We start from the raw sequence: 27,594 nt of genomic DNA on the forward strand, positions 1-27,594 counted from the left end.
TTAAGAAGGTGGTTAGAACGAAAACATGCAGTCATTGCGGCCCTCCAGGACTGGAGTTCGACACCCCTGGTCTAGCAAAAGTGAGTTGGCCTTCTTTCTTTGCTGTTTTAAATACTAATACAGCTACGTGACAGAGGTAGCAGTTTTTATTATGTTAAGTTAGAATTATTTGTTATTAATTCTGAAGTTGCCAAACTAATATATAAAAGCGAATGAAAAAACAGATTCAATTAAAGACTTACAAAAAATTGTGTCATTAGGGTTTTCCCTACTGAGTTTTCAAAGAATGAATAGCCATGTTTGCCCCATTTTACAAATTCTTTCAGCATTGAGATCAAATTTTATCCTGTTATCAATAATAATTTATATATTAGATTAATGATTTCTACAAATATGCAGAAGTTAAATTGTTTAAGAGTTAAACTTCAAAAGGTGGATTCTGAAGCAATTTCTAAAAATTATTGGCAGCCATTAAAGTGCCTGGGAAATTGGAGAGAACCGGAGTTACAATTCTGTTTTTGTTACGGTTCTTCCCCTAAAATTAATGTAATGCAATAGAAAGGTCTGCGCAATCCAAATGAATAAATTAGCATTTCTTGTTTATTGCATCCTGAAAAACCATACCTAGTCATTTTTTTTTTAATTTTACAAAAAAATTTTTACAATGAGTGAGAATTAAAGGATAAGTGTGAATGATGGATAACACGTAGATTTCAAGAAAGATATACAGTACAGCTAAAGACAAGAGCCTTTTACTTTATAGTAAATAATATTTATTCTTCCGCCCATTCATTTTTTAATTGAAATTAGTTTACTAAATTTAGGTTAATTCAGGATTGCAACATTAGATACAATGCAGGAATCAAATCTGGAAAAGTGTGGAAAGTTCAATGTAGGTCACATTCAGACATACTCAGTCATATGATTGACTTCTTCAAACCCTTTTTTGCAAGTGCTCTTCTCTTAACTGTTATAGTATCATTTTTTCTTTTTACAGTTTCACTGCATACATTTCTAATGTTTGTATTTATATTCATTTTCTTTTTGTTTATATTACAAAGGTATTTTTTATAAATTCTTGATTGACTTTGTACAGTGTTCATTAGTTATGTAAATACTTGAGAGTGTGTTATAATTTCCCTTTCAGTAAAAGGTATTATGTAATCAAATCAATTGTGTCTTTTCAGCATTTTCACCGTAAATAATACTGTAACTGATAATGATCAAAAGCAAAATAAAGTAATGAATTATTTCAGTCAAGTGAATTTTTTTAAAACTCATAACAATAATTTTGTTTAAAAGTATAAAAAAATCTACTATGTTGACATTCCATAACTTCCAAATAGTATATATTTATTCAAATATTAAATTTAGTTAATATCTATTTGAAGTGAATAGTATCATTTATGAATTTTAACAGTCATCCTACCCTTTTATTTTGCCAACAATTTTATCATGCAAAATATGCCTTTATTTTAGAAGTACTTCAGCAAAGGGTTTTTGTGCCTTTATTTGCACCCCATGATGCTCTAAATTTAATAGTGTAATATCTCTTATTTCAATTTATAATTAGTTTTCCTTTTTATAAAACCACACTCTTGCGACATGTGAACATTGCTATTCATCTTAAGGCCAGGGTTTAAACTTCACGCAACAATTTGCAATACGGATTTATTGCTGGTATTGCAACTCACACATGCGTCGCATTAATTTCTGAGGACATGCTCGGAGGATGCGTCAAATGTACGCTGGGAACGTGTGGCAGCCATGATGTGTGCGCATACACGTTGTGAGCGTGAAGTATAAACCATCCCTAAGACAACATAAGAGAGTACATAATTTTCATCTCCACTCAGAAATTTTAAATTACTTTCTTTAGTTATTGGAATTTATTTTCAATCACATAATTTTACATTGATGTAGTACAATCATTTTATTGAAAGTATTATAGATAATTTATTAGGTTATACACCGGTGGTTCTTCTCATTTTATATGAGAATCATAACAGTTATTTTTTTTAATAGCTTTAGTTATTTTGGCTGGGTAGGCCTAGTTTTAGAGTTGTATTTTATGGACATTGATTTTGTCTTTTTTATTTCTTTTGTAATTTACCTTTCTTCATGTAAGATTTTGCTTTTTTCTGTTACTTTTGTCAACCATTCATCATTCTCCTACATCCTTTTATTTAAATTCACATAGTATTATACACTAAATTGTAATATGTCTATTTAAACAATCACATACACACATAAACATTATATAACAACATAATGTACAAAGATTAAATTAAACAGGCTTGTTTTAGAGGGGTACAATAAGGCAAATTAAAATTGGTAAGTTACAGTCAGGTTCATAATTATTTGGACATTGACACAATCTTCATAATTTTGGCTCTGTATGCCACCATAGTGGATTTGAAATATAATAATCATTATGTGATTTTATAGGTGCTCTAACTTACAGGGAAAAGTTTGGTGTTGGTGGCAGGATTGGCAGTCCACCCACCGTAAAAAAGCAAAACAACTCACACTGTTCCAGTGTGGTGCTGAGGTGTCACACGCTGCACTTTGGTCCCAATCCAGGTGGTTCATCGTGTGGTGGGTATGGCAACATGCTATCAGCGCATGATCCTTAATCCTCTTTCTATGTGATTTGAAGTGTAGACGTTCAGCTTTAATTTAAGGAGTTTACCAAAAATATTGTATGATCTGTTTAGGAATATTTTTGTACGTGGTCCCCTTTTTTTCATGAGCTCAAAAGTATTTGGACAAACTAACATAGTCATAAATGTAATGATCATTTTCAATATTTGGTTGAAATTCTTTCGCAGTTGATGAATGCCTGAAGTCTGAAACCCATGGCCTTCTCCAAGTGCTGGGTTTCCACCCAAGTGATCCTTTGCCAGGTCATTACTGCAAGCGGTCTTCATTTACTACTTGTTCATTGGACTTTCTGCCAACAGTTTTGTCTTTGGCAAGTGAAATGCATGTCCAATTGGGTTCTTCAGTTGATTAACATGACCTTTTGAAGAAGTTTCCACTACTTTGCATTGAAAAGCACTTGGTTTGTGTTTGTGTTTTGTGTTTTGGCTTATTGACCATACGTATTGTGGATGTCCTGTCAGTTTTTCAGCATTTGGATGAATCTCAGCAGATAGTGTACCCCTTTATATATTTTAGAATTCATCCTGTTACTGCTGCCAGCAGTCAAATAATCAATAAACACTAGTGACCGACTTCCATTAGCAGTCAGGCATGGTCATGCCATAACACTGCCTCCCACCATGTTTAACAGATGATGTGGTATTCATTGGATCATGAGCTATTTCTTCTTTTCTCCATACTCTTCATTTTCCAAGATTCTGGTACATGTTGATCTTAGTTTCCTTGTCTAAAGAAAATTGTGCCAGAACTGGACAGGCTTTTAAATAAATTAAATAAAGTCTAATCTGCCCTTCTATGCTTGAGGTTTACCAGTGGTTTGCACATTGTGGCTCTGTATTTACTATGATGATTTTTTATGCAAATTCCACACTTGGAATCAATTCCAGTCCTTTTACCTGCTTAATAATTAATGAAATAATGAGGGACCTGCTCACACCTGGCTATGGAACAGCTTCAGTGAAATGTCCAAACTGCTCATTCGATATTTTTGTTAAACCCTTGGAATTAAAGCTGAAAGGTTACACTTTAATCACATAATGATTGCTTTATTTCAAATCCATTGTGGTGGCATACAGAGCCAGAATTCTGAAAATTGTGTCACTGCCCAAATACTTATGGACCTGACTGTATGTACTTGATTTACAGAAACCTTTGATTGTGTGTTAATAATTCAAATTTATTTAAACTGACCTCAAAAATTATTAGAACATTTATGAAGATAAATAAAATGGTGTATAAAATAAACAGCACAGAGCTATATTTTTTCTTTTAATACTTTTACTATCATAAATACTATGTATTGTTTCACTATACGACCATTATAGCTGTTAACTAATGAAGTCTTTTTATTTTTATTTCATTTAGCATTCATATACAAAAACAGTATCTGGTAGTACATGTCCATGTATGAGTTACATTAAAGAAAATCGTGAAACCTTTGAGTCTTTGAATCGAGAACCCACTGAACATGAAATATGTGCAACAGCTTCACTTGATAACGGTGAGTATTTATACAACTATAGCACACACTTTATTTGTATCTGGAACATATATTCTGTTTATTGTACTTAAATTCAATGTTAATGCTGTATGTATCACTCCCTTTCTTTTCTTATGAATATAAACTTATACTCCTCTGAAATTAGTCTGCCTGCTTAAGTGGTAAATTCTGTTCCTTTGGCACCTTTGTATGTATGTATGTTTATATCTCGCAATATGTCTGTCTTTTTAAATAATTTATACAGTTCTAGTGGGGCATCCTATGAATCATGCAACAGCAGTAATATTAATCAGGAAAAAAGGGTGCTGTAATCTACCATTTCCTAAAAATTGATCATCAATAGAAATGCTTTTTTCCTGTATACAAAAAATGCAGAATTATGGTAATAGGTTGTGTTCGATGTTTGCTATTCTTTGGAATTAGGGAGAGGATGTATTTATTTATTTATTTATTTTAATTCTGGGCACAACCTTTGAAGTGCTCTTTAACAGTTCAAGCTGTATTTTTTGAAGTTAATTTTTTTTTGTTTTACTTCTTAACATTACAGATAAGGAGTACTTTCTGTTCATGAGAACTTCATTCTGTAACTTACAGATAACATACTGTACATGCATAGGTGTTTGCCATACCAGTACTATAAACTGAAAAATTTTGCACTTTGAACTTCTTTTTTTTTTCCAAAACTACTTAAAAATCCAGCTTTTTGTTTAGTATTGCCGGTCCCTAATGTGTATGACTATCAAACAAGGTACGTTTTCTCTGCTATTCTAGCAGCCAAACACTAACACTACGGTTGTCTAGTAGCTGTTTATTTATGCGTACTTCACTTTAGACTTACTTATTAATTCACACCTACCCAAAGATTATGTACATAAAGGCTGAAAGAATTTTTTTCTGTTTTGAGAAAATATTATAGATAGCGTTAATTTTAAAATAAAAAAGCAAAATTTAAACTATTCCCTTCTCTCCAATACACAGAGAAGGTTTCAAGTAGATTAATCAGTTTAAGACAGATACATTGATAACATAAGCCCATAATTTCAAGAAGACAAGCTAAAAATAAAATGTGAATTACATGCTATTTGTGTGACATGGGTGGAGTATGTCACTATTGTTTTTGTACTTTTTTATATGGTTTCTTTTTTTTTTTAATATAAAAATGTTTGTAGAGAAAAGCCAAGCAAAATGACACCTTTTACATATTGGACAGTGGTAGTGCTGCTGCTTTGCAGTAAGGAGACTGTGGAAGATTGTGAGTTCGCTTCCCGGTTCCTCCCTGTGTGGATAGCGCTTTGAGTACTGAGAAAAGCGCTATATAAATGTAATGAATTATTATTATTATTATTATTATTATATTACATGAGTAATATATGCATGTATAATACAGTGATGAAGTAAATTCAAATCTGTAGACAAGCATAAGACATTAAATTAATGATGTGGCTGTCTTTAGATAAAAATGTTTTGTAACCCAAAATATATTTGCTTTCTAAAATACACCATCATTGTAAGAGCTTAATTTAACACAACTTAATTTAACACTTGTAGCCATTGACTTGTTATGGTATTGTTTCTGATTATAACTAATTTCTTGATGGCAGGAAGGTGTTTTATTTATCTTGCTAAAATTAATATCCATTTAATGTACATTATCTTAATGTTTGGAAACAAGTTAACAAGCAATAGAGAGCAAAATTTAACATAGAGCCAAAGAAGATGAATAGCACTGTCAGTTGCTCTAGAAATGTAATTGAAGTCCAATTAGTATTTATTGATTCTATTCACATGCATGGACATGTTGTTTTTTTGGTCATTTACTATCATAATGTGAAATTATGCCGCAAAGTCTAATATGCTAGTTTACCAAGCCATTAAAAATGTCTGCACATATGCCATGTTGCTAGTTAACTAGTCTTTTAATTTGTGTACAAAAGACAAGAACCTGTTTCCACCATTAACTTAAAAGTCTGTACTTAATTAATCATTCATGCCTTTCTTGTAACATTTGAAACCTCATCTGGTTTTGGAGCTTTTAAAATGTGAATTATGATTATGAATTAAATTGATTTACCATTTATAAATAAATAGTAGGGAATGGGTGTTTTCTCAAAGTTGTTACCATTAGATGGCGCTCGAGAGCCATATTTACTTTGCAGTCTGTTGGAAGTCTATGACTTAGGAAAAAGTATGGAGTCAGTACAGCTGCAAAACCTGATATTATATTTACATATTTTATATATTTAAAAGTTATTTTGGCAGTCATCATTTATTAAAAACCTATGGTATTATTTTTTCACCCAATTAATTCTTGTCAGCTGGGAACAGTAAAAACAGTATTTAGTATTTATTTGGCGTTAATTGAATAGAAAATGATTCTCATAAGAAGTCCTTTTAGTGTTTTATTATCAAAATGTTTTACTTTTGTAATTTTGCAGTAAGTTGTAATGATAATCAGGCATTGTTCTGCTATGGATAATTTATTAAATCTTCAGGTGCATTTCAGAAGATTCATATCTCCTTTTTTATTTTTATATTTATATTATTTTATGCCTCCTAACATACTTTGCTCAAGGTACATTTTAAGTTAAATGAATGACATTTTCATTAGACAAGGAAAGCATTGCACTGCTTTACTCTCTAGCATTATACAGCTTCCACATACAAATATATGAAGTATAGGACAATCAAAAAGAGTGGTGTGTCAACTTCACATCATTAGCTGAAAAAGACTTCCATTTCAGTTATGTTAAACTTTCATATTAATTTAGCAAATACCGATACATTATGCCTAGACTAAAATGTACCCATTTAATTTGGATTATTTCATTTATCTCTTGTATTTAATGTTAAGCTCCGTGTTTTTTCTAAAAACTGAAAATTCAAGCAGAAATGTAACCAGTTTAATGGTATGTTCTTGGACTAATACATTTTAAATGTTAGTAAAAGTTTGAAACTAAATGCTACACTAAAATTTACGTAATTAAATTTGAATATCTGCTACCTTGTCATTGTGTCACAGTTCACTCTAATCTTAATAACCCGTCTCTAAGTACCAAAACTCATTCCACTTCCCCTCATTGTCTGAATGTTACAACTTTTATCCTTTTGGTAAGATATTTTCACAGACTTTACTGTATCTTCAGAAACTTTTCCCAGATTCTTACAGGTCAGTCAAGAGAGAATCCTTCCAGGATGTCTAGGGCCTACCTCTAGGTATCTCTATTATATAAAAAAAATCTTTCGATGCGACAAGACTTTTTAGGAGACGAGACGTTTTGGAAAAGATTTTTTCAAGTGCCACAAGACAAGAATATTGCCATGAGATACTTTCAAGTCACGCCCTCCTATCAACTATTTTCAAACACGACCACAGTACTCTCACCATTCAGTCTTGTGAATGCTTTTGTCAGACATACTTCCTATGCTCTCAGCTCTTATAAATTTTAACGTTTTCCTCACTATAAGTTCCCGATTAAAGAAGACCTATTATGTCTAAATCTTATTGAAGAATTTTATCAGGAAGGGATATCGATAGGAAAAATTATTACACAGGCAATCCTAGCACCTAGAAATGAGGAAGTCAAACGAATTGATGCCAAAAATTTTGATCGGTAACACTGCAAAATGGTTAAATGTGTATTAAGAGACTATGCTGAAACAGTTGGTGGTGATCGTGTGGAACATGAAAACAACAACTTACAATATCACAAAGAATATCTACAACCGTTAACACCGTCCGGTCTTCCACTACACGAATTACTGTAGAAAGAAGGATGTATCCAAGAAAGGTAATGTAGTACATCTTCTGCAGATAACATTAAACAACAAAAGAGATCTTGATATGCGATTCATATTAAAACGTTAACAATTTCCCGTTAGCATAGCTTTTGGAAAGACAATTAACAAATCTCAGAGCCAAACATTCGAAAAAGTCATTTTATTTAATAGAGAGAAAGAAATGAAATTCAATCACGGGCAGTTATACGTCACGTTGATGCAAATGTAACACTTCAAATGAAAATTAAAATCTGTTTAAATTGTACTTCTGTGTCCCCATATGCGAGCGGCAGTACCTCAAAGAGGCTATTGCGTAGTGCTGGCCCAGGGGTTGGCAAGCAAAGCGAGGAGTCCCCTAGTATCTATACTAATAAAAGGCAAAGCCCTCACTGACTGACTGACTGACTGACTGACTCATCACTAATTCTCCAACTTCCCGTGTAGGTGGAAGGCTGAAATTTGGCAGGCTCATTCTTTACAGCTTACTTACAAAAGTTAGGCAGGTTTCATTTCGAAATTCAAAGCGTAACGGTCATAACTGGAACCTCTTTTTTGTCCATATACTGTAATGGACTGCAGCTCGCTGGCCGTGGGAGGCGGAGTTGCATATCGCGTTATCACGCCTCCCAAGTAATCATGTGAACTGACTGTGAACGCAGTACGTACACAATTCAGAAGGCAGCGAAACAATAAGAAGTGAAGCACGGTGTAAACCGTAAGTTTAAATTAAGTTTATAGAAATGCTCCCGCTGCCGTTTGCAATACCATATTCGCGAGATACAAGTTTAATGAGAACACACGAGGTATAAACGAGATTTGGATGACTTTGTAACGGAGTTAAAATTGCTGTAGCGAGAAACTTTTAAGTGCCGGGTCTTAGCTAACATTAAATAAAGCCGTGCACATCGCAAAATCACACGAGAGCGGCTCACGTGAACTGTGACTGAACGCAGCAGGAGTGATCACTTCGCTACTGCGGAAACAAAGCACGGTGTAAACTGTAAGTTTAAATTAAGTTTATAGAAACGCTCCCGCTGCCGTTTGCAATACCATATTCGCGAGATACAAGTTTAATGAGAAGACACGACGTATAAACGAGACTTTGGATGACTTTGTAACGGAGTTAAAATTGCTGTAGCGAGAAACTTTTAAGTGCCGGGTCTTAGCTAACATTAAATAAAGCCGTGGACATTGCAACATCATACAAGAGAGCGGCTCACGTGAACTGACTGAACGCAGCACGTCGGAAACAAAGCACCGTGTAAACCTAAAGTTTAAATTAAGTTCATAGACCTACAAAAGGTTGCCATTGATTTGAGGCAAGATTGCTTCTCTCCTGTACAACTATACGTTGCATTCTCAAGAGTGTGCTTGCACGGCTTGGTCATATTACAACTGGAGTGCTGAACTGACAATGTGGTATACAAAGAGAACTATAACAATCGTAATATGTGTATATGTGTATATATATATATATATATATATATATATATATATATATATATATATATATATATATATATATATATATATATATATATATATATATATATACACTAATAAAAGGCAAAGCCCTCACTGACTCACTGACTGACTGACTGACTCACTCATCACTAATTGTCCAACTTCCCGTGTAGGTGGAAGGCTGAAATTTGGCAGGCTCATTCCTTACAGCTTACTTACAAAAGTTAGGCAGGTTTCATTTCGAAATTCTACGCGTAATGGTCATAACTGGAACCTCTTTTTTGTCCATATACTGTAATGGAGGAGGGGGAGTCATGTATCGCGTCATCACACCTCCTACGTAATCATGTGAACTGAAAGCAAGGAAGAGATTTACAGCACAACTCAAACGTGGGAACGAAGGTAAATGACGTTAATTGTTGAGTGTCTTTTAATACTGTGTAAGCATACATATTAACACATGTGCAATTAAACGTGTGCATTTACGGGGTGATTTCTCAGGCTTAAAAGCTCACCTTTTATTAAAAAGGTAAATGCAAACTGTTTTCATTTCAGTCTTGTAAGTCTGATTATTTCCTCATACGTCATTTTATTTTTTATAAAGTGAATAATTTTTAACCGCAGTTAAAATGAGTACAGACACTTGACATTGCAATAAACAAGCCATTCAAGGATCATTTGCGGATGGAAATCAATGAATATATTGAAAACAGAATGGTGAGAAATCATCGAGGTAATTTTGTAAAACCAGGCTTACAGGAAGTTGTGAATTGGGTACAAAATTCATGGGACAAAATAACTGATAGTTGTGTTTCCAATGCACTACGAACAGGCTACTTAGACAAGAAGTATTCATTTAACGATAGCTATATTGCAAGACATGAGAGATTCGGGCCAATGATTCAACAGGAAATGGATTTGGAGGAAAATCAGAACAGAATTCAGAATTTGATTTATGACGATGTTCCAGAAGAAGATGACATGACTGTAATTGAATAAATTTTAATTTCTGTATTCTGTGTAAAATAAATAAATATTAAATAAAAATATATAAATATACTTTCATTTTTGTCCTCCCCCGAAAATAAGCCCTAGTGCGTATTTTGGACCAAAAAAGAAAGTAAGACAGTGTCTTATTTTCGGAAAAAGACGGTATATTAAAAAAATGGAATATTACTGTGATCTTCTCTTATAAAAGCAGAGCAAATTATCGTGCAACCTGAGAGGGGTGCCTGAACTTTTACATAGCACTGTATATACACTGTACATATATATATATATATATATATATATATATATATATATATATATATATATATATATACATACACACACACAGTATATACTGTACATATATATATTGTACATATACTGTAAATGTTATACAGAATCTGCCAAATAATACAAAGAGTACAAAACACGTGTTTCATCCTTATTTGGGCTCATCAGTGTATACACTTTTGCATCCCTTTACGGGGATCGAACCTTGGACGTTGGCTCCTGAGGCAAAGCCTCTGACATTGAACCACGGTGGCTGGTTCGTTTACTTGAAGTGACCGGATAACATTGCGAGAAGTAGATCATAGATAATGTATGTTGTACAGTATCTGCCAAATAATACAATGAGTACTCAACCCAAATTTCGCCCTTATTGGGGCTTGTCAGGTGTACACACATTTGCATCCCCTTATGGGGATCAATCATTGGATGTCAGAGCTTGATCCCCGTAATGGAATGCAAAAGTGTGTACACTAACGAGCCCCAATAAGGGCAAAACACATGTTTTGCACTCTTTCAATTATTTGGCAGGTACTGCATAACATATTCATGATCTGCTTCTTGCAACTGAGAGGATGTGGCAGATATTTGCTGAGTGGTTGACCAACCGCAAGTGTTACCTGCTAAGTAACCACTCAAATAATCAAATAATCAGACTGCAATTCAGACCTTAAAATGAGATATATATATATATATATATACTAGGGAGCTTACCCCCTGCTTGCTTCGCTCGCCAACCCCTCTGGCCCAGCCACTTCACATCTCTGCCACTCGCGTTGTAAAGAGGGGGGCTGAGCACACCCCAAGGAGACACGGTTGCTTCTCCGAAACCCCCTCTTAAACAGTGATACAATGGGAAACAAATACAGTGGAACCTCGGTTTGCGAGCATATTTTGTTCCGAAAACGTGCTCGCAGTCCAAAGCACTCATATATCAAAGTGGATTTCCCCATAAAAAAATAATGGAAACTCAGATGATTCGTTCCACAACCCAAAACTATTCATATAAAAATGATTAATATAAAATATAAAGTAAAAATACATAAAACAAATTAACCTGCACTTTACCTTTGAAGGGAATCATGGCTGGTGTGAGTGAGTTTCTAAACTCTTGTGGGATTCCACCCAACGGGACGACATGCGGAAGAGCGTCCCAAAGCAACCGCAGTCTCCCAGTGCTGTAGCAGTTCGCCGTAAAAGCGAATCCGAAAAGATCGCGGACATGCAATAAACACCTGCCGTCGATGGGTGATACAAGGAACATTATAAATGCGCAGGGCACAGTACTACTTGGCCGCGACCCTGCCTGACTGCTGTGTCTGTGTATAGGAGAGTGGCAGATCCCGCTACAATAAATAACCGCGCTGTTGCTGTTTCAAGCTGAATAAAGCTGGTGTTGCTAAAGTACTGAGACTCAGCTTCATGTTTAGGGTGCAAGACGGGGACTCGCACGTTACAACACACACACACACACACACACACAGTCACAATGCCGTAGTAAACAGTATACGCTCGTATGGATGTTGACTATATGAGTGAGGCACGCCGACTCAGATGGAGAATAGGAGACGATTGCCCACAATCCCACAGCGAGAGAGAAGAACCATCAGCTCAGTTGTGATCACATGATGCTCAGCAGACAAATCGTATACGTACTACTCGTATTGCAAGACCTCGCTCGTTTATCAAGTCAAAATTTATTAAAAATTTTAGCTTTTCTTGCAAAACACTCTTAAACCAAGTTACTTGCAAACCAAGGTTCCACTGTACAGTTTTTTTTTTATACCTCCTCTTTGCTCAATCAGCTGCTGGCTTGCTGCTGCTGCCGTGCCTTGTGATCTGCATCTTGCACGGCGATTCGAACATTTAAAAGCCTGTACAGCAGCTGTCTTTGTCATCTACTCTATCTTTTATTTCCAGCCTCGGGTATGGTTAAATCTCTTGGCACAAAGTCTTGTCTCGCGGTATGTGAGCTCTTGATATTTTAGTTTATAATTTAAAAATGGAATAAGAATCTGAAAATCTAACAACATCACATTAAAGTTCAATAAATCCTGAAAAGAATAATACCAAAAATATATATGTAGGCTTTAAAATTAGCCAGATTTAAAGCTTGACAAAAAGCGTCACATAAAATCGTTGCACTTTTAGGCTTAGGATTTTATATATATTTATTTATATATACATACTGTTATGTATATACTTAAATACAATTTTTTTTGGGCAATTTATGTACAACAAATGATACATGTGTTGAACATGATGGTGAACAGGTTGAGATGTTCCTGCAAATCATCTTGCACATATAAAGTATGTTTTGTGAATAAATTGTTTCCGCCATTCAAATGTTAACATAATTTTGACTCACCCTGTATATATTTATTTATGTATATAGGTATTTTTTGTGTGATATTAGGAAAATATGAGTTGTTCTAATTTGTATGTTAAATGAATGTATATTATTTTCTTGTGATTTCAGAGGACAAATTTTTGCCATGTTCTCTAAGAGCAAACCTTGGCTACCAATGGATATGTGTTGGTGTGAATTTCTCATCAGACAAAGGTGCCCAGGACCAAGCCAGACATGTGTTTTCTATTCTAAAAGGTAATTAATAAATAACCTGATATACTTGTGTCTTTACCTTTCAAGTATAATGTACATTTTATTTTTTTTAATTAAATGAATGCCATAGTACAGTATATGATGCCATTGTTTTATATTTGCACAGTTTGTACAAATTCAGGTCTAAAACTTTTCTTACTAAACAAAAATGAAAATATCTTTTTCAGTTAAGCAGAATTTTTCTAAAAAGGTAGCAACGCAGCTTGTTCTTTTAGTTTGCTGTTTTTAATGTCTAATATGGTACAATACATCCTTAGTTTATATCCAGTACAAGGCCAAATTTGTTTTTTGAGACCAAAGTGTTTAACTGCTAAAATTTTCAGCTCATTTCCACAAACATACCATTGCACATCAATATGTAAATATGACAGAGCCCATATTAGATGATACCTGGTTTCCGTTCAGAAATTTCAAATGCAGGCAAAGGCTGCATTACACCTTGATCCTTCTCAGTTGGTCTTGAAAGAGTTAAACACATCAATTAAAATGGTAGGAACAGCAGATTGTAGGAGTGAAATTTAATTTTATACACTATACGTAATAATAAGGAAATGTAGTATGTTCTTATCATTTAAAGAGATGCTTCAGGAAAAAGAGTGATTAGTTGATCACTTGTTCTATTAATTGCAAAATTGGACATGTATTTTCCAGTTGTGTTAATGGTGCATATTTTTTATACTAATCTGTTGTACTTTTTTTCTGAAATGGAGCACCACCAGGAACATATTCTACAAACCACCCTTAGTAATTAAGCCTTGCTTAAATTGAGACACCAGGCGTATTTGAGTCAGTTTCAGTTACACCAAATGGAATTAGGGCAAGTTGCTTTTGTTAAGCAAGGCAACTAAGTGTCACATCTTAGTCTGATCCATATCGGGCTAAAAGTGAACCTTAGCATAATGTTGTTAATTGAGGGATCATGAAATTTGCATTTGATGAGAAATAAAACCTCAGACAAAGATTCCAGGTTGTTGTGTGTAGCATATCTAATGTTGCAGAATTCTCATTAATCTTACATGTTCATTCTGGTTCGGTGGCAACTGGGCGAAAAGACAACTCGGTGAAAGACAATTCGGCGAAGAAACAACTTGGCAACGTCCTTTACCAGTTAGGTAATAGTTAGGTTCAAAGAGATTTTTTAATTATATTTAAATGACAACGTGATTTAAAATGTTGAAAATAAATTTATATAAATGACGAACGAACTTAATTCTGCAGATGGAACAAACTCTATCTTACATTATCTTCTGCAACCAAAATTGCTAATCGTTTATATAAATTGTATTGATTGTAATCATATGATAACGTTATTTAGAGTACAGAAGGTGACTTGCGAGTACGGCTTAAGGAATATCTTTACTCTGAACGTATTGGGACTCTCATAAAGCAGGTGATTCTGTGGATTTTCCGGTGCCCTACGTTGTTATTTAAATATCATTAAAAAAAATCTCTCTGAACCTAACTATTACCTAACTGGCACCGAGTTGTCTTTTTGCAGAGTTGTCTGTCACCCAATTGCCCCTGAATGGTTCAGGTTATTCTAAAGGGTAAAACATTATAACCTAAACTATCATTGACAGGATTTTTTGGCATATCTAATGTTCCTGAATCCTTCGATACACTATTGTTTAAATTAATATGCTGCAAAGTAGTAAACCATTATAAGCATAACTGTTTACTGAAAAATGACAGGAATTAATAATATGTCATATTTAAATTATTACACTATTTGTCCCCATTGCCTTTTTATGTCGGCGAGAGACAAAAGGAATAGATATAGTAATAATTAAAAGAAATAAATGTAAAAACGTTGTGTTACATAACAAATTCGTCAGTTATAAAAAGTACCAGTTCCACATTAGTAAACCTGTAACACTAAAGTAGTGCAGAGATGTGTAATGTACAAGGAAAAGTGCTTCACTTCAAGACCCGAGTGCTCTTCTTGTCACATACTGTATAGAGCTTTTAAATCACCAGCACAAATGAGGAGTAGAAAGAAACCCTACTGTCATTTAGGACAGAAGTCGTGACAGTAGTTGTATTTACATTGTAAAATAATAGAGTAACATATATTTGTAGATTCATTTGCACAACTGAATGAGAAGTAAAGAATGTATTTTTTTATATGTCAGACTACAGGACAGTTTTCCACTTCTTCTCAGTCTGTCTTATATGAGTGATGACAGTGATGTTTCCAGATCATGTTTTATATATGGTTTCTTTCTTTACATGATTTTCATGAGTTTTAACTTGCATTTGTGGATGCAGCGATGAACTGTGTTCACAGACAGTGGCATTTTAAAGTGTTCCTGGGCTCATGCAATGATTTTTACTACAGAATCTTGTCTGTTTTTAAAGCAGTGCCGCCTAGGGGCCCGAAGATCACAGCCATCCAATATTTTTTTCCGGCCTTGTCACAATCTTACAGAGATTTCTCCAAATTCTCTTGAGTCTTTTAATGATATTATGCACCATAGATGATGAAATCCCCAAATTCTTTGCAATTTTACATTGAGGAGCATTATTCTTAAATTGTTGTACTATTTGAACTTGTAGTCGTTAACCTAATTAGTTGTGAGATGTTCCACAAGTGTTTTTTTTTAGCATTATACAACCAAGGTTATTATAGTTTTGCCTTTTCATATTAGTTTTTATTTCTATATTTTTTCTGACCTTACTTGGAAATTCAGTTTAGTTTTAGTTTTCCTTCATTGTGTATTTTTAGTTTTAGTTTAGTTTTTATTTCACAAAGACATTTCTATTTTATATTTATATATATTAGTTTCAGCTTTAGTTTTAGTAATTATGGCATGGAGTGCCTACGGAGTTAGTTTTGTGTCACAATCAGACAGAACTGTACACTTAACAGATTTGGATATGAGTTTAATGTTAGTGGAAGCTTACTACACTGCCTGGTTTACTATCTCGTTTTGTTTTTGTCTGATAAAAACAAGCATAATCAAAACTAGACACTGAATATGAACAATTTTACACAATTGTATCATTTTAAAAATATTTTCTCATGAAAATCACAGGGGCTTAGGAAGAACAGGGATCTTAGACTTGAATGAGTTTGCAGACCCCACCTAGCTGTATTGAGGGAAACAAAGAACAACAAACATGTTGTGTCAAGGTTAGGGGCAGTGAGTCTTGAATAGACCACCATAAAGGACAGTAAACCCATAATGAGCAGAGCAGGAGCAGGTAATAGGAGTACGAACAGACATAAAACAACAGAGATCTCAGAGAGTCTGAGATTAAGAACAACATATACATTATCTAAACCTGTTTATCCAGAGTAGGATTGCAGGAAATCTGGAGTCTACCTCAGCAGGTTTGGATGCAAGGCAGGAAAAATCCCTGGTATGCAATATGTATGATAAGGCTGATGTTAAGAACAAAAAGAATATGATATTTCAACTATCAAAAACCGGGAGTGCTCTCCCCTCGATTTTCTTGTATACTCAGATATGGGGATGGACATTTGAGGAGTAAACCGCAAGACAATGATTATATTTTTATATTATGTACATTAAGGAACCATCAACAACAAATCAAATTAATAATATATTGAACAATTATTATACAAGTAAAGTTGAACAAATCGGACTCTGCAGCTGTATAAATAAAAAAAAATCGAGTATATGTTAAGGTAAAGTACCACTTCTGGGTGATGAATTTGGCCCAAAAGTTAATACAGATCTATAACTGTGGCGTAACAACCACATGCCGAATTTCGTCCATCTATCTAGTTGCGTTTTTGAGTTATTGTGTTTATACACACACACACATGATTCCAAACAACAATATTGTTGGACACTGGTTAGTCTATAACGTCAAGATTCATCAAAATATCTTGATTGAATTTTTTCATGATTACTATACTTTCTCTATACTTCGTATATGAGAAAGTAAAAACGATTTCTCCAGTGTGAAGTGGCAGGTGAATTGCTGTCAACTAAAAGCAGACACCTGAGAAATAAACTGAAACGTTACTCACTCGTGATTTTTCTGTCCATATGGTAAATGTTTTGTTGACAAGCACATTCTGATTTCAGCTGTTTGAATTACATCTTGATGTACAACAAGCGCAAAGAAAGGAAGCACGCAAATCGCTTTGTATTTCTCACGCTTTACGCACCTGCACTCAGCTTGCTCTGTCACCGCAAATGCTGTGTGAACAGCCGCCCTCCGTCACCAGCCGCCGTTCACTGGATGAATATATGCGGGCGGCTCGTGGTGGATGACTTTCTGTTTAAGAGTTAAAACTTACAAGGATTAAAGACTAACGGCAAGAATATTCATTCAAAAACGAAAACTAAAAATATTTTAGTTAATTATTATTTTATTTCAGTTAGTCTTTCCAGCTTCTTTAATAGTTTCGTTTAGTTTTAGTTTTTCATATCGGTTTTGTTAATTTTATTTCGGTTTACGAAAATGTTTTTTTAAGAATAGTTTCAGTTTTGATTTTAGTTTTCGTTAACTGTAATAACCTTGTATACAACTTTTCCAGTCTTTCGTTGCCCTGTTCCAACTTTTTTTGAAACATGCTGCTGGCATCAAATTTAAAATAAGCATGTATTTTTCATAAAACATAGCTTTAATATTTGATATGTTGTCTTTGTTCTATTTTCAATTAAATATTGTGTTAAATCTGCGGTGGGTTGGCACCCTGCCCGGGATTGGTTCCCTGCCTTGTGCCCTGTGTTGGCTGGGATTGGCTCCAGCAGACCCCCGTGACCCTGTGTTCGGATTCAGCGGGTTGGAAAATGGATGGATGGATATTGTGTTAAATGAAATGCAAGTCATCACATTCTATTTTCTATATACATATTACACAGCTTCCCACCTTTTTTGGATACAGGGTTTTATTTTTCACTCTGCTCTTCTGTTAGAATTTTAAATGACTGAAATTAAAGTAATCTTGAAGCCTAATATTTTTTGTTTTTTTGTAGTTGGTAGAATTTTCAATTATTAATATCTGTGCCCTTTTCATGTTAATCAGCCAGTTGTGCCATTTGTCATTGACCATGGAAATATGCTCAGCTGATATTTATTATGGTGAATGCTGATTGTATTTTGATTCAGACATTGCCAACATAACAATGGTGAAGTGTGTGGTATTTGAAAATTTGAATTTGTAGTGCAACATGTGAGATGATATTCTGTATTCAGTTGGAAAAATTGAGAAAGGGTTGATTAGACCAAAATTATGGAAATGCTCACTGAGTTGTCCTTGAATTTTTTGCAACAGTATTTTCATTTCCCGGCAGATGGTGCAATGCCTCTTGTTATGGGAAGGTGTTAAAACTGACCCTTAACCAGTTGTTTTCAAGTTCCAAGACTATTTTGTACTTTTCCTTGAACAAAAAAATTTATGTATTAAGTATCCAGTGAAATGCATAAGAAAAGTAACTGCTCTTTCAGTTAAATGTTGTTGTCTTTAAGAATTCAATATTTTTATTATCAAAATATTAAATCTGTGTATAGCTTTGCTTTTGCTTAGACACCGTATTTAATTTTGAAGTAAAAGATCAAACATTCAGCCACGGTCCCTTTACATGAACTGTCAAAAATTAGATATTTTGCAGAATTACTTTGTATAAACGTCTTCAACTTCCATCAGCACATTTATAACTTTTGCAGACTTAGCAATTAACTTTGAACACAAAACACATTACATACTATGTTGTGAGTATTTAACGGCAGTTTAGACATCTGCACCCTAGTTACTTCAAAGACTTTTTTAAATTGTTGCCATGTATTCTCACATTCAATGCATTTCTTTATAGGAGAGAATGTCATTCATTGTAAAATCTGATGAAAACATAGCTGCAAAACATAATTGTCGTCAGATTACATACAACACTTTCTCTTTAAATCTTCAAGAGGCTCCTGATTCATATTTTCTACAAGTTATTTTTCCATTAAAGAAAGACATAGTTGCCTTTATTACACCTTTCTCCTTCACAATGTTTTCATCCTTTGAAGTTTTTTCATGTGTCCAAAGTCTTTGTTATCCAGAAATGAAGCCTCAATGACGCTTTGCTGAAATCCCCCCCACCACCACCACCACAATAGCCAAACTCTTTTCAAAAGCCCCTGTTAGTTTATTCATCATTGCCAAATAATATCTGAATTATAGAGGAAATTTCTAATTGAAACCCGCATATTTTGTTTCATAGGGCCTTGCTTTTTTCACTTTTTATCATGGCTAATTTTATATGACAGTTCAAACAAACCAGTCAAGAGTTGGACCATCTCAGCAGGAAAAATAAATTGTGCTTTCTTTAATTTATGAAAAGACAGATTTTATCTATTAATTTTTGACACTTACTTGGATTAGCAGCAGATTTCAGAAGATATATTGGAAAATATAATCACAAACATAATTAGATGAGCAGTACTATAACACTGATGGGTTTTGAGCAGCAGAGGTAGATTGTGGTTCAAAAAAAAAAAAAAACCCTTGGAGATTATGTATGTACATTAACAACTGGTCGATCTCCATCGCTCTGGTGTCTTTTCTGTGTGTGATTAGGATGGAGAAAGGACATACAGGAAGCCTTGTGTACTTTTTTAAATGCGTATGGCTCATTCATAGATTTGATCACCACAAAACAAATATTCTGTCTGAAAAAGGTTTATGTTTAAGAATGATTCATTTACAGATGTTATCAAAAAATAGCAAACATGCAAACTTTATGCAAAAATTTCTTAACAAAAACACAAAGTTTTCATTAAATTAAACTAAACTTGTAATGTGGTTTATGTACTTATGATCACATTGAACCAACACTTCAAAATTACACGTGTAAGTTATTTACTGTAAGTTATTTTTTTATGAAAATTCTTTATATTCCTAAATTTCAACAAGCAAATGGTGTGTCTCTGTGTTACTTTGTCGTCATACCACCATCGTATCATCACGATATGAAAAAAAAAATTTTTTTATTGCTCAGCTGTAATTACATAAGTATAATGCCATCAAGGAATGAATGCAGTCAGCCATACCAACAGCAGGACAATATGGTAATTCTTTGACAGAGACAAGGTGATTTACTGGCATCACAATATCTGACATATTGTAGTTACTTCATTTTCCATCATATAAGAGTCTGTTACACCATCAATCATGACTGATACTTTATGCATTTGCACTCTTTCACATTATTAGCTTTTTTTTTTCTTGTAAGTGTGCAGCCATTTTGAAATTAGTTCAGTACAAATTCTTTTTCTTTTGCAGCAAAGCAGTTGGTTTCATGGTCGTGAAATTAGATTTTCCCTTTGCTATGTAATATGCTATGTTTATTTAAACTGGAAGTTGTTCTTTTTTTGCATAACTATTTTTGTGTCTGGTGTGACAGATTTAGGGACCCCGTGACCCCTTGAACCCTCAGACCACACGTTAGACACCAGGTAAAAGTCCAAATATTATATTTATTAGGACAAAACGTGCACAAAGCACCCTCTTCTCCACAATCTTCAAATAAACACAAACAATAAATCAATAATCCTCCTCACTCCCAGACGCGTTGCCACCCTTCCACCCAGCTCAGCTCAACGTCTGGGATTTCCCATAGTCCTTTTATAGTCCTTGACCTGGAAGTGTTTTGCCCTCTCTGTCCATGTGACTAGGAACACTTCCAGGTCATATAAAAACTCCACTTCTTCACCCCGGAAGCACGTCGTTCCTTCCGGTCATGTGTTCATGACGCACTTCTGGGTTATAGGGCACGTAGCACTCTGTGAGCCTCCCTTCAGCGGCTCCTAGTGGTCCCCATGGTATCCAGCAAGGCTGTTTATAAAAACTACAATGTCCATATGGCCCTGCTGGAATTTGGGGCACTTCCATGTTGTTGGGAGAGCTCCATCTAGCGGCTTGGAGGTGTGGACTGGAATATTTGGCCGGCCGGCCCTCACACTGGAAACCTTTTATCATGGCAGATCACTGTTTAAAGGGCTTCTGTAAAAAGCCAAATTTCCCTCTGAGGACATACAACGTTCATCCGTCCACCCAATGGCATATTTCCTTGCACTCAACAGACCGTCATGGCATAGTACAAGTTGTTTTGTATGGGAGTATGCTGGTAGATTTTCACATCTGAAACTGTGTGGTCCTACCACAAATTCTTCCTCAATATACAAAAACCAACTGAAGTCCAATAGCCAATTAGCCATGTAGACTTTTTGCCACTTCATGATGGGATCCACGTTGTTCCTTCTAAATATGATATCCAATATTTGATTTGAAGTCTCAGTTCCAATGCATCAGTGTAGGCATTTCCTAGCAAGGCTGGGGAGTATGATTCTATGGTAATTAAAACACATTCTCTAGTTCACCTTTTTTTAAAAACAGGAATTGCCACTCCTGTTTACCTGTTCCAAAACATTTACTCTGCTTTCTGTTTAACACCGAAGATGCATATTAGCTAAAATACCCCACAAAATTCAGCACTTTCAGTTTGATCTCATCCACAACCACACACTTTCATTAATGTACAGACATCAGCCACAGAGATGGAACTAACTTCTTCTGTCACTACCTTCTCAGAGAAGGGTGTAACCAGCGAGTTAAGGAGTTCCTAATGGTGTTCTTTCTACTTTTCAATGATATCTCCATTTGAAGTCAATATTTCACAACACTTGCTAAGGATAGCTTAGGCTGTACAGTATCTGTTCTGCCCTTGCTGAATGATTGAGTAGTGTGCTTCAACTTGTTTGAAGCCATCTAAAAGTCTTTCTCCATAACCTTTCCAAACTCCAGTCCACATATGCATTCTCAATTAAGCCACTGCTGCAGTTGTCACCATTTTGGCTTCCATGTACATCTCAAACAAATTTAGGGACCCTCCTGCCAGTTTTACATGTATGTCCTTTGTCTTCAACTTCACTGCTTACCCCTTACCCTGGCATCCTTCAGTAAGTTCTGTGATTGGTGCTGTGACAGGGGAAGGGGGTTTCTGGCATAAAAGTTCACAAAGCACAAGTACAGCATAACATACTTATCGGTAAGCTAAGAAACACTGCCTGTAATCAAAGTTAAAACTGAAAAAGCACTGTTCAGAAACTAACATTGGGAAAGCGTGTAGCAAAGAGCCTCCGGGTATGTTAATTGAACCCATGACACTGAAAAACTGTACGCCGTGACGATTCAAAGTCATACTAAATCAAGCATAGCCTTGTGTCCTTCATCAAACTTGTCATTCTCAATAAAATCAAAACTTTGCTCAAAATCTGACTCAAGATTAGTGCGTAATGATGTGTAATGGTACATAAAGATGAGCTGTTACTTAGGCATTATATTTGTTGCCGTTTACACACAGCTGTAATATACAGTGCAAGTGACCAATCATAGACAACTGTACATTATTAGAATGCTCTGAACCTCAGCTACCCAGTGCTATTGACCCTTTCACTGTATGCGACTCGACATATGTGGCATATTTGATAAAACCAGACTAACTCGGCTGTGATGGGGTATACATGTGCAAATCGCATATTTTAGTAATGAAAGAGAGCAGAAAACTTGGAAAAATATGACTTATTTGAAAGAAAACATCTTTGGGTATTGCTTTTGATTGACTTGTGGGTTTATTGTATTATAGACAAACAACTTTGAAATATGGCTGTGTCCCACCAGCTGGACACCTTGTGCATAAGTGGCTAATGTAAGTAGTGATATCATTTGCATGTTCTTCAACTCTACAAGGACCAGTGTGATTTTAAATACTGTGGCATGCTGGCCCAGTAACATATTTTCAAGAGAGGCCCAATGAATCTACAAGCTAATTAAGAAGGCCAGAATCAGTTATAGGATGTACTCTCGACTCATTGGAGGCAGTAGCTTTGAGAGAATGAGGACAGAACTGACAACCATTATGAATAATGCTACATATCTTCTCTCTGACACACTAACAACTGAGTACTTTTATCCAATGAATTATTCAGCAGAGTGTTTTAAGAAACACTAATGGTGCTCCTTCATACAACTGGCAAAACTTCATTATAAATGCCTCAGTGTGACTCTGACTGCTCTCTTATCTTTAACGGGTTTAGTAATTTTCTTTATGTTTTGTAATTCTGATGTATAATTAAGGTGGTGTCTGTCTGTCTGTCTGTCTGTCTGTCTGTCTGTCATCATTTTCATCTTGATATATATTATCCCCTCAAGCTGTGAAAAAATTTCAATTTATTTTCATACAGATATGGTAGAAGCTAAGGGATTCAGACTATCAGATGCTGTATTGATCCATCTTTACCTGAAGAGTATGAGTGACTTCATTGCAGTTAATGCAATCTACAAGACATTCTTTGGCTTAAATCCTCCTGCAAGGTAAGCATGACACTGCAAATGAATTTAACTTTTGAAAAGAGTTTCTAATGCTGGAAGAAAATTAAATTTCATTTAATGAGGGGAAAAATAAATTCACAGATATTGAGTTGACTTTTGCCTTGCATTAGTATATTTTATAAGTAAATTTTAATTTCTTCCAGTTTGGCAGTAGATTTAGCTTTTGGTAACTTTATAAGCACCTTGTAGTGTATATGAAATATCAGTTGTTCAGTTACTATTATTACTATTTCCATGGTGAAATAATGGCACAAGAGTTTAAAACAGTGTGTGTTCCTTTGCATTTTTTCTAGAATCATAAAATTACAGAAGTGCCTCCTTAGGTGTTTTGTATCAGCTAGACACTCGAGTGCCTTATACTATTGAGCATAAATGTGGCTGGAGGAAAACAACCTACTGCTCTTAAGAAGTCAATCTCTGAGTATGATTGTGTCCAGAAGGTGGTCACTGAGTTGCAGGTATACCTGTATGGGTAACTGTATAGTTTAAAAATGAAGCCGTGTTTCAGTTTCACTTTATTTTTGTTTAGAGGTCTTCACTGAGAACAGGCTCAAAGTGCAATAATGCAAACTGCATACACAAAATACAAAGTAGTTTGTAAAACAATAAAACAGAGCAAATTAATTTTGATTAACATAGCAATCTTGACAATAGTCCAATAAGAACTATTTACTTTTCATGATGTTTGTTTATTTTTTAAAAAGTTGTTACAAAGTATCTGCACCTCTGTTGCCCGATTGATGACTGGTTATTGCTTTGACCTCAAAGCTGCAACAATAGGATTTTGGAATTCATGATCCTATAATGGATTGACGTGTGGATAATCTGCAGGTCAAGAAGGTTGTAAGTTTCGGGAGGCACTGAAGCAAAAGTCACTAAAGGTCACTAAAATGCCTGAAATCTGTTTAATTACTCTGAAAAAAACTAGTAGGATATTATAGAATTTAGAGATCTTGGTAAGGGTGAGGAAACATTAACCTCCAGTGAGATCATTAAGAAGTGAACACTCTTAACTCAGTGAATACTCACTCCTTCATGAAGATAGTCTGTAGTAAAATAATGTACATTTCTGTTGTTAAGATTACTGCAGTTGTCACAAACCTCTATAATACTGAAGCTGTGAGATACCCAGCAAGTAATGACAGTAACATACAATATTTTTGATATCATGTAGCTAATGTAAAGTCTTAAGTGTTGTGTAAAAGATGGGGACAGTATGTCTGGATTGTCAGTAAGGGTGCCATTTATAAATAAATAAATAAACAGATACATAGTAGATAGTACATAGTTTCATTCAAAAAGTAATTCCTAAATTTACTGCCATAGTGTCCATAGCTAATACCAAAAGCATGTGCATTGTAAAATGATTTGGGCATTAAATGTCACTGAGATGCCCAATTGAAGGATATTTTCAGTGATATAGAAGAGACTTGAATTGTGGTGACATTAGATTTCAGTTGTATGAGGAGCTACTTTTTTCAAACCTAAATTTTAAAAATCAGTGCTGTTTACATATCAGCATATGATTTAGTTTTAGAATTTCTTCATAGGTCAGCTGTATCTGTAGGCCTTAATGCTGTAACGAAGCTCATCTGTTGCTTACTTTTTTTGTTGTAATTTTGTGGGAATGCTATGTTTTAATAGGAAGTAACAGCTGATCAGTTATATAGACCATCTGTTTTGTCTGCTGTGTCAACTCTCATGCTTAGCAGTTATCTGAAAAATGAATTGTGGATTTTTGAAGATATTCTTAATAAAAATAAAATGTAATCTTTCTTCAGTTGCCTATATTCTGCTTTTCTTCGCTCTTTTTCTGGCCTACTAGTTTTCAGGTCACTTTTCTCTTTACTCTAGAGATTATTTTAACAGAATACTGAGTATGTGTTTTGCTACAGACTTTGTACTTTTTAATTCCCTGATTGGACAGGAAGGGTGTCAGTTAGTGAGGCCCTAGTTCAAAAGTTCATAGTGCTACATTTCCTAATATGATTTATGGCATCTCTGTGGTGCCATTCAAGAGTTTCTAATGAGAGATGTAGAGTCTGTTTAGTGTTAAAATATTTAACTTTTAGGCTGAAGCCTGCTGATGGCTGAATGGTAGTTAGACTTTTGACTTATCTGAAACCTTCATTCCTGGAAGCCTGCCCAACGTAAATACCAACATATTTAACCATTATAATAGAATTTTTTTTTGTTTTTATATTATAATAAAAGGGAACAATCTATTTCTAGTTTGTTTTATTCAACCATGTTTTTGTCTACATTTTTTGCATTCATTAAATTGAAGGTGCGCATTAAATACTAATGTTATTTAACAACATACCTATGTTACCCAATAAGAAATGAAATTTTCAGATATAATTCCTCCTGCCATTAGAAATAGTGACTTTCAGCTTCCAGACAGAAAACTAGCCCCTGCTTGTAACCACTGTGAAAAAAGTGTTAATTATTAGGAACTTTTCACTTATAATATAAAGATGAAATCCAAAAACCTCTCTTCCATAGTTCTCTTTTTAATAGAAATTGCTTAAAAATATTTTTCTTTTGCTCCTTGCTTTTATTTATTTGACTGTGACTTGTTAGACTTTATATATAAAAAACAACAACAACAACAACAACATTTATTTATATAGCACATTTTCATACAAAAAGTAGCTCAAAGTGCTTTACATAATGAAGAAAAGAAGAATAAAAGACAAATAAGAAATTAAAATAAGACAACCTTAGTTAACATAAAAAGGAGTAAGGTCCGATGGCCAGGGTGGACAGAAAAAACAAAAAAAAACTCCAGAAGGCTGGAGAAAAAAATAAAATCTGTAGGGGTTCCAGGCCACGAGACCGCCCAGTCCCCTTTGGGCATTCTACCTAACATAAATGAAATAGTCCTCTTTGTAGTTAGGGTTCTCACGGAGTCACTTTATGCTGATGGTTATACAGACTTCTGGCTTTTGATCCATCCATCATTGTTGGAACATCATGGTGCTTTGGGTAGATGGTGGTGGCACAAGCCACCACCAATAGGACACCGGAAAAGGAAACAGAAGAGAGAGTAGGGGTTAGTACAAATTTTGAATGAATGGTTATTATAATGAATTGGATATACAGAGTGTCAGGATTAAATTACAGTGAAGTTATGAGAAGGCCATGTTAAAGTAATGTGTTTTCAGTAGTTTTTTAAAGTGCTCCACTGTATTAGCCTGGCGAATTCCTACTGGCAGGCTATTCCAGATTTTAGGTGCATAACAGCAGAAGGCCGCCTCACCACTTCTTTTAAGTTTTGCTCTTGGAATTCTAAGGAGACACTCAGTTGAGGATCTGAGGTTGCGATTTGGAATATAAGGTGTCAGACATTCCGATATATAAGACGGGGCGAGATTATTTAAAGCTTTATAAACCATAAGCAGAATTTTAAAGTCAATTCTGAATGACACAGGTAACCAGTGTAGTGACATCAAAACTGGAGAAATGTGTTCGGATTTTCTTTTCCTGGTAAGGATTCTAGCAGCTGCATTCTGCACTAACTGCAAACGATTGATGTCTTTTTTGGGTAGTCCTGAGAGGAGTGCATTACAGTAATCTAGCCGACTAAAGACAAACGCATGAACTAATTTCTCTGCATCTTTCGATGATATAAGAGGTCTAACTTTTGCTATGTTCCTTAGGTGAAAAAATGCTGTCCTAGTGATTTTATTAATATGCGATTTAAAATTCAGATTACAATCAACGGTTACCCCTAAGCTTTTTACCTCCGATTTGACTTTTAATCCTAATGCATCCAGTTTATTTCTAATAGCCTCATTGTATCCATTATTGCCAATCACTAAGATTTCGGTTTTTTCTTTATTTAATTTGAGAAAGTTACTATTCATCCATTCTGAAAAAAACAAAAAAAAAAAAAAAAAACAGACTAGACATACAGTGGTTCTTAAATTC

The 27,594-nt window shown here is 34.7% G+C and overlaps 1 protein-coding gene across 1 annotated transcript in view; it reads left to right on the forward strand.

Moving 5' to 3' along the window:
• dph6 (diphthamine biosynthesis 6) overlaps nucleotides 1-27,594 on the forward strand; it is a 357,108-nt gene that overhangs the window by 181,286 nt on the left and 148,228 nt on the right. The window contains exons 9-11 of the mRNA XM_051919800.1: nucleotides 4,030-4,165; nucleotides 13,164-13,289; nucleotides 23,514-23,643. Of these exons, the coding sequence (XP_051775760.1) occupies nucleotides 4,030-4,165; nucleotides 13,164-13,289; nucleotides 23,514-23,643 (392 nt within the window). The remainder of the gene's footprint in view (nucleotides 1-4,029; nucleotides 4,166-13,163; nucleotides 13,290-23,513; nucleotides 23,644-27,594) is intronic.

This window comes from Erpetoichthys calabaricus, chromosome 16 (genome assembly GCF_900747795.2).
Source record: "Erpetoichthys calabaricus chromosome 16, fErpCal1.3, whole genome shotgun sequence".
In the NCBI taxonomy this organism is placed as follows: domain Eukaryota; kingdom Metazoa; phylum Chordata; class Cladistia; order Polypteriformes; family Polypteridae; genus Erpetoichthys; species Erpetoichthys calabaricus.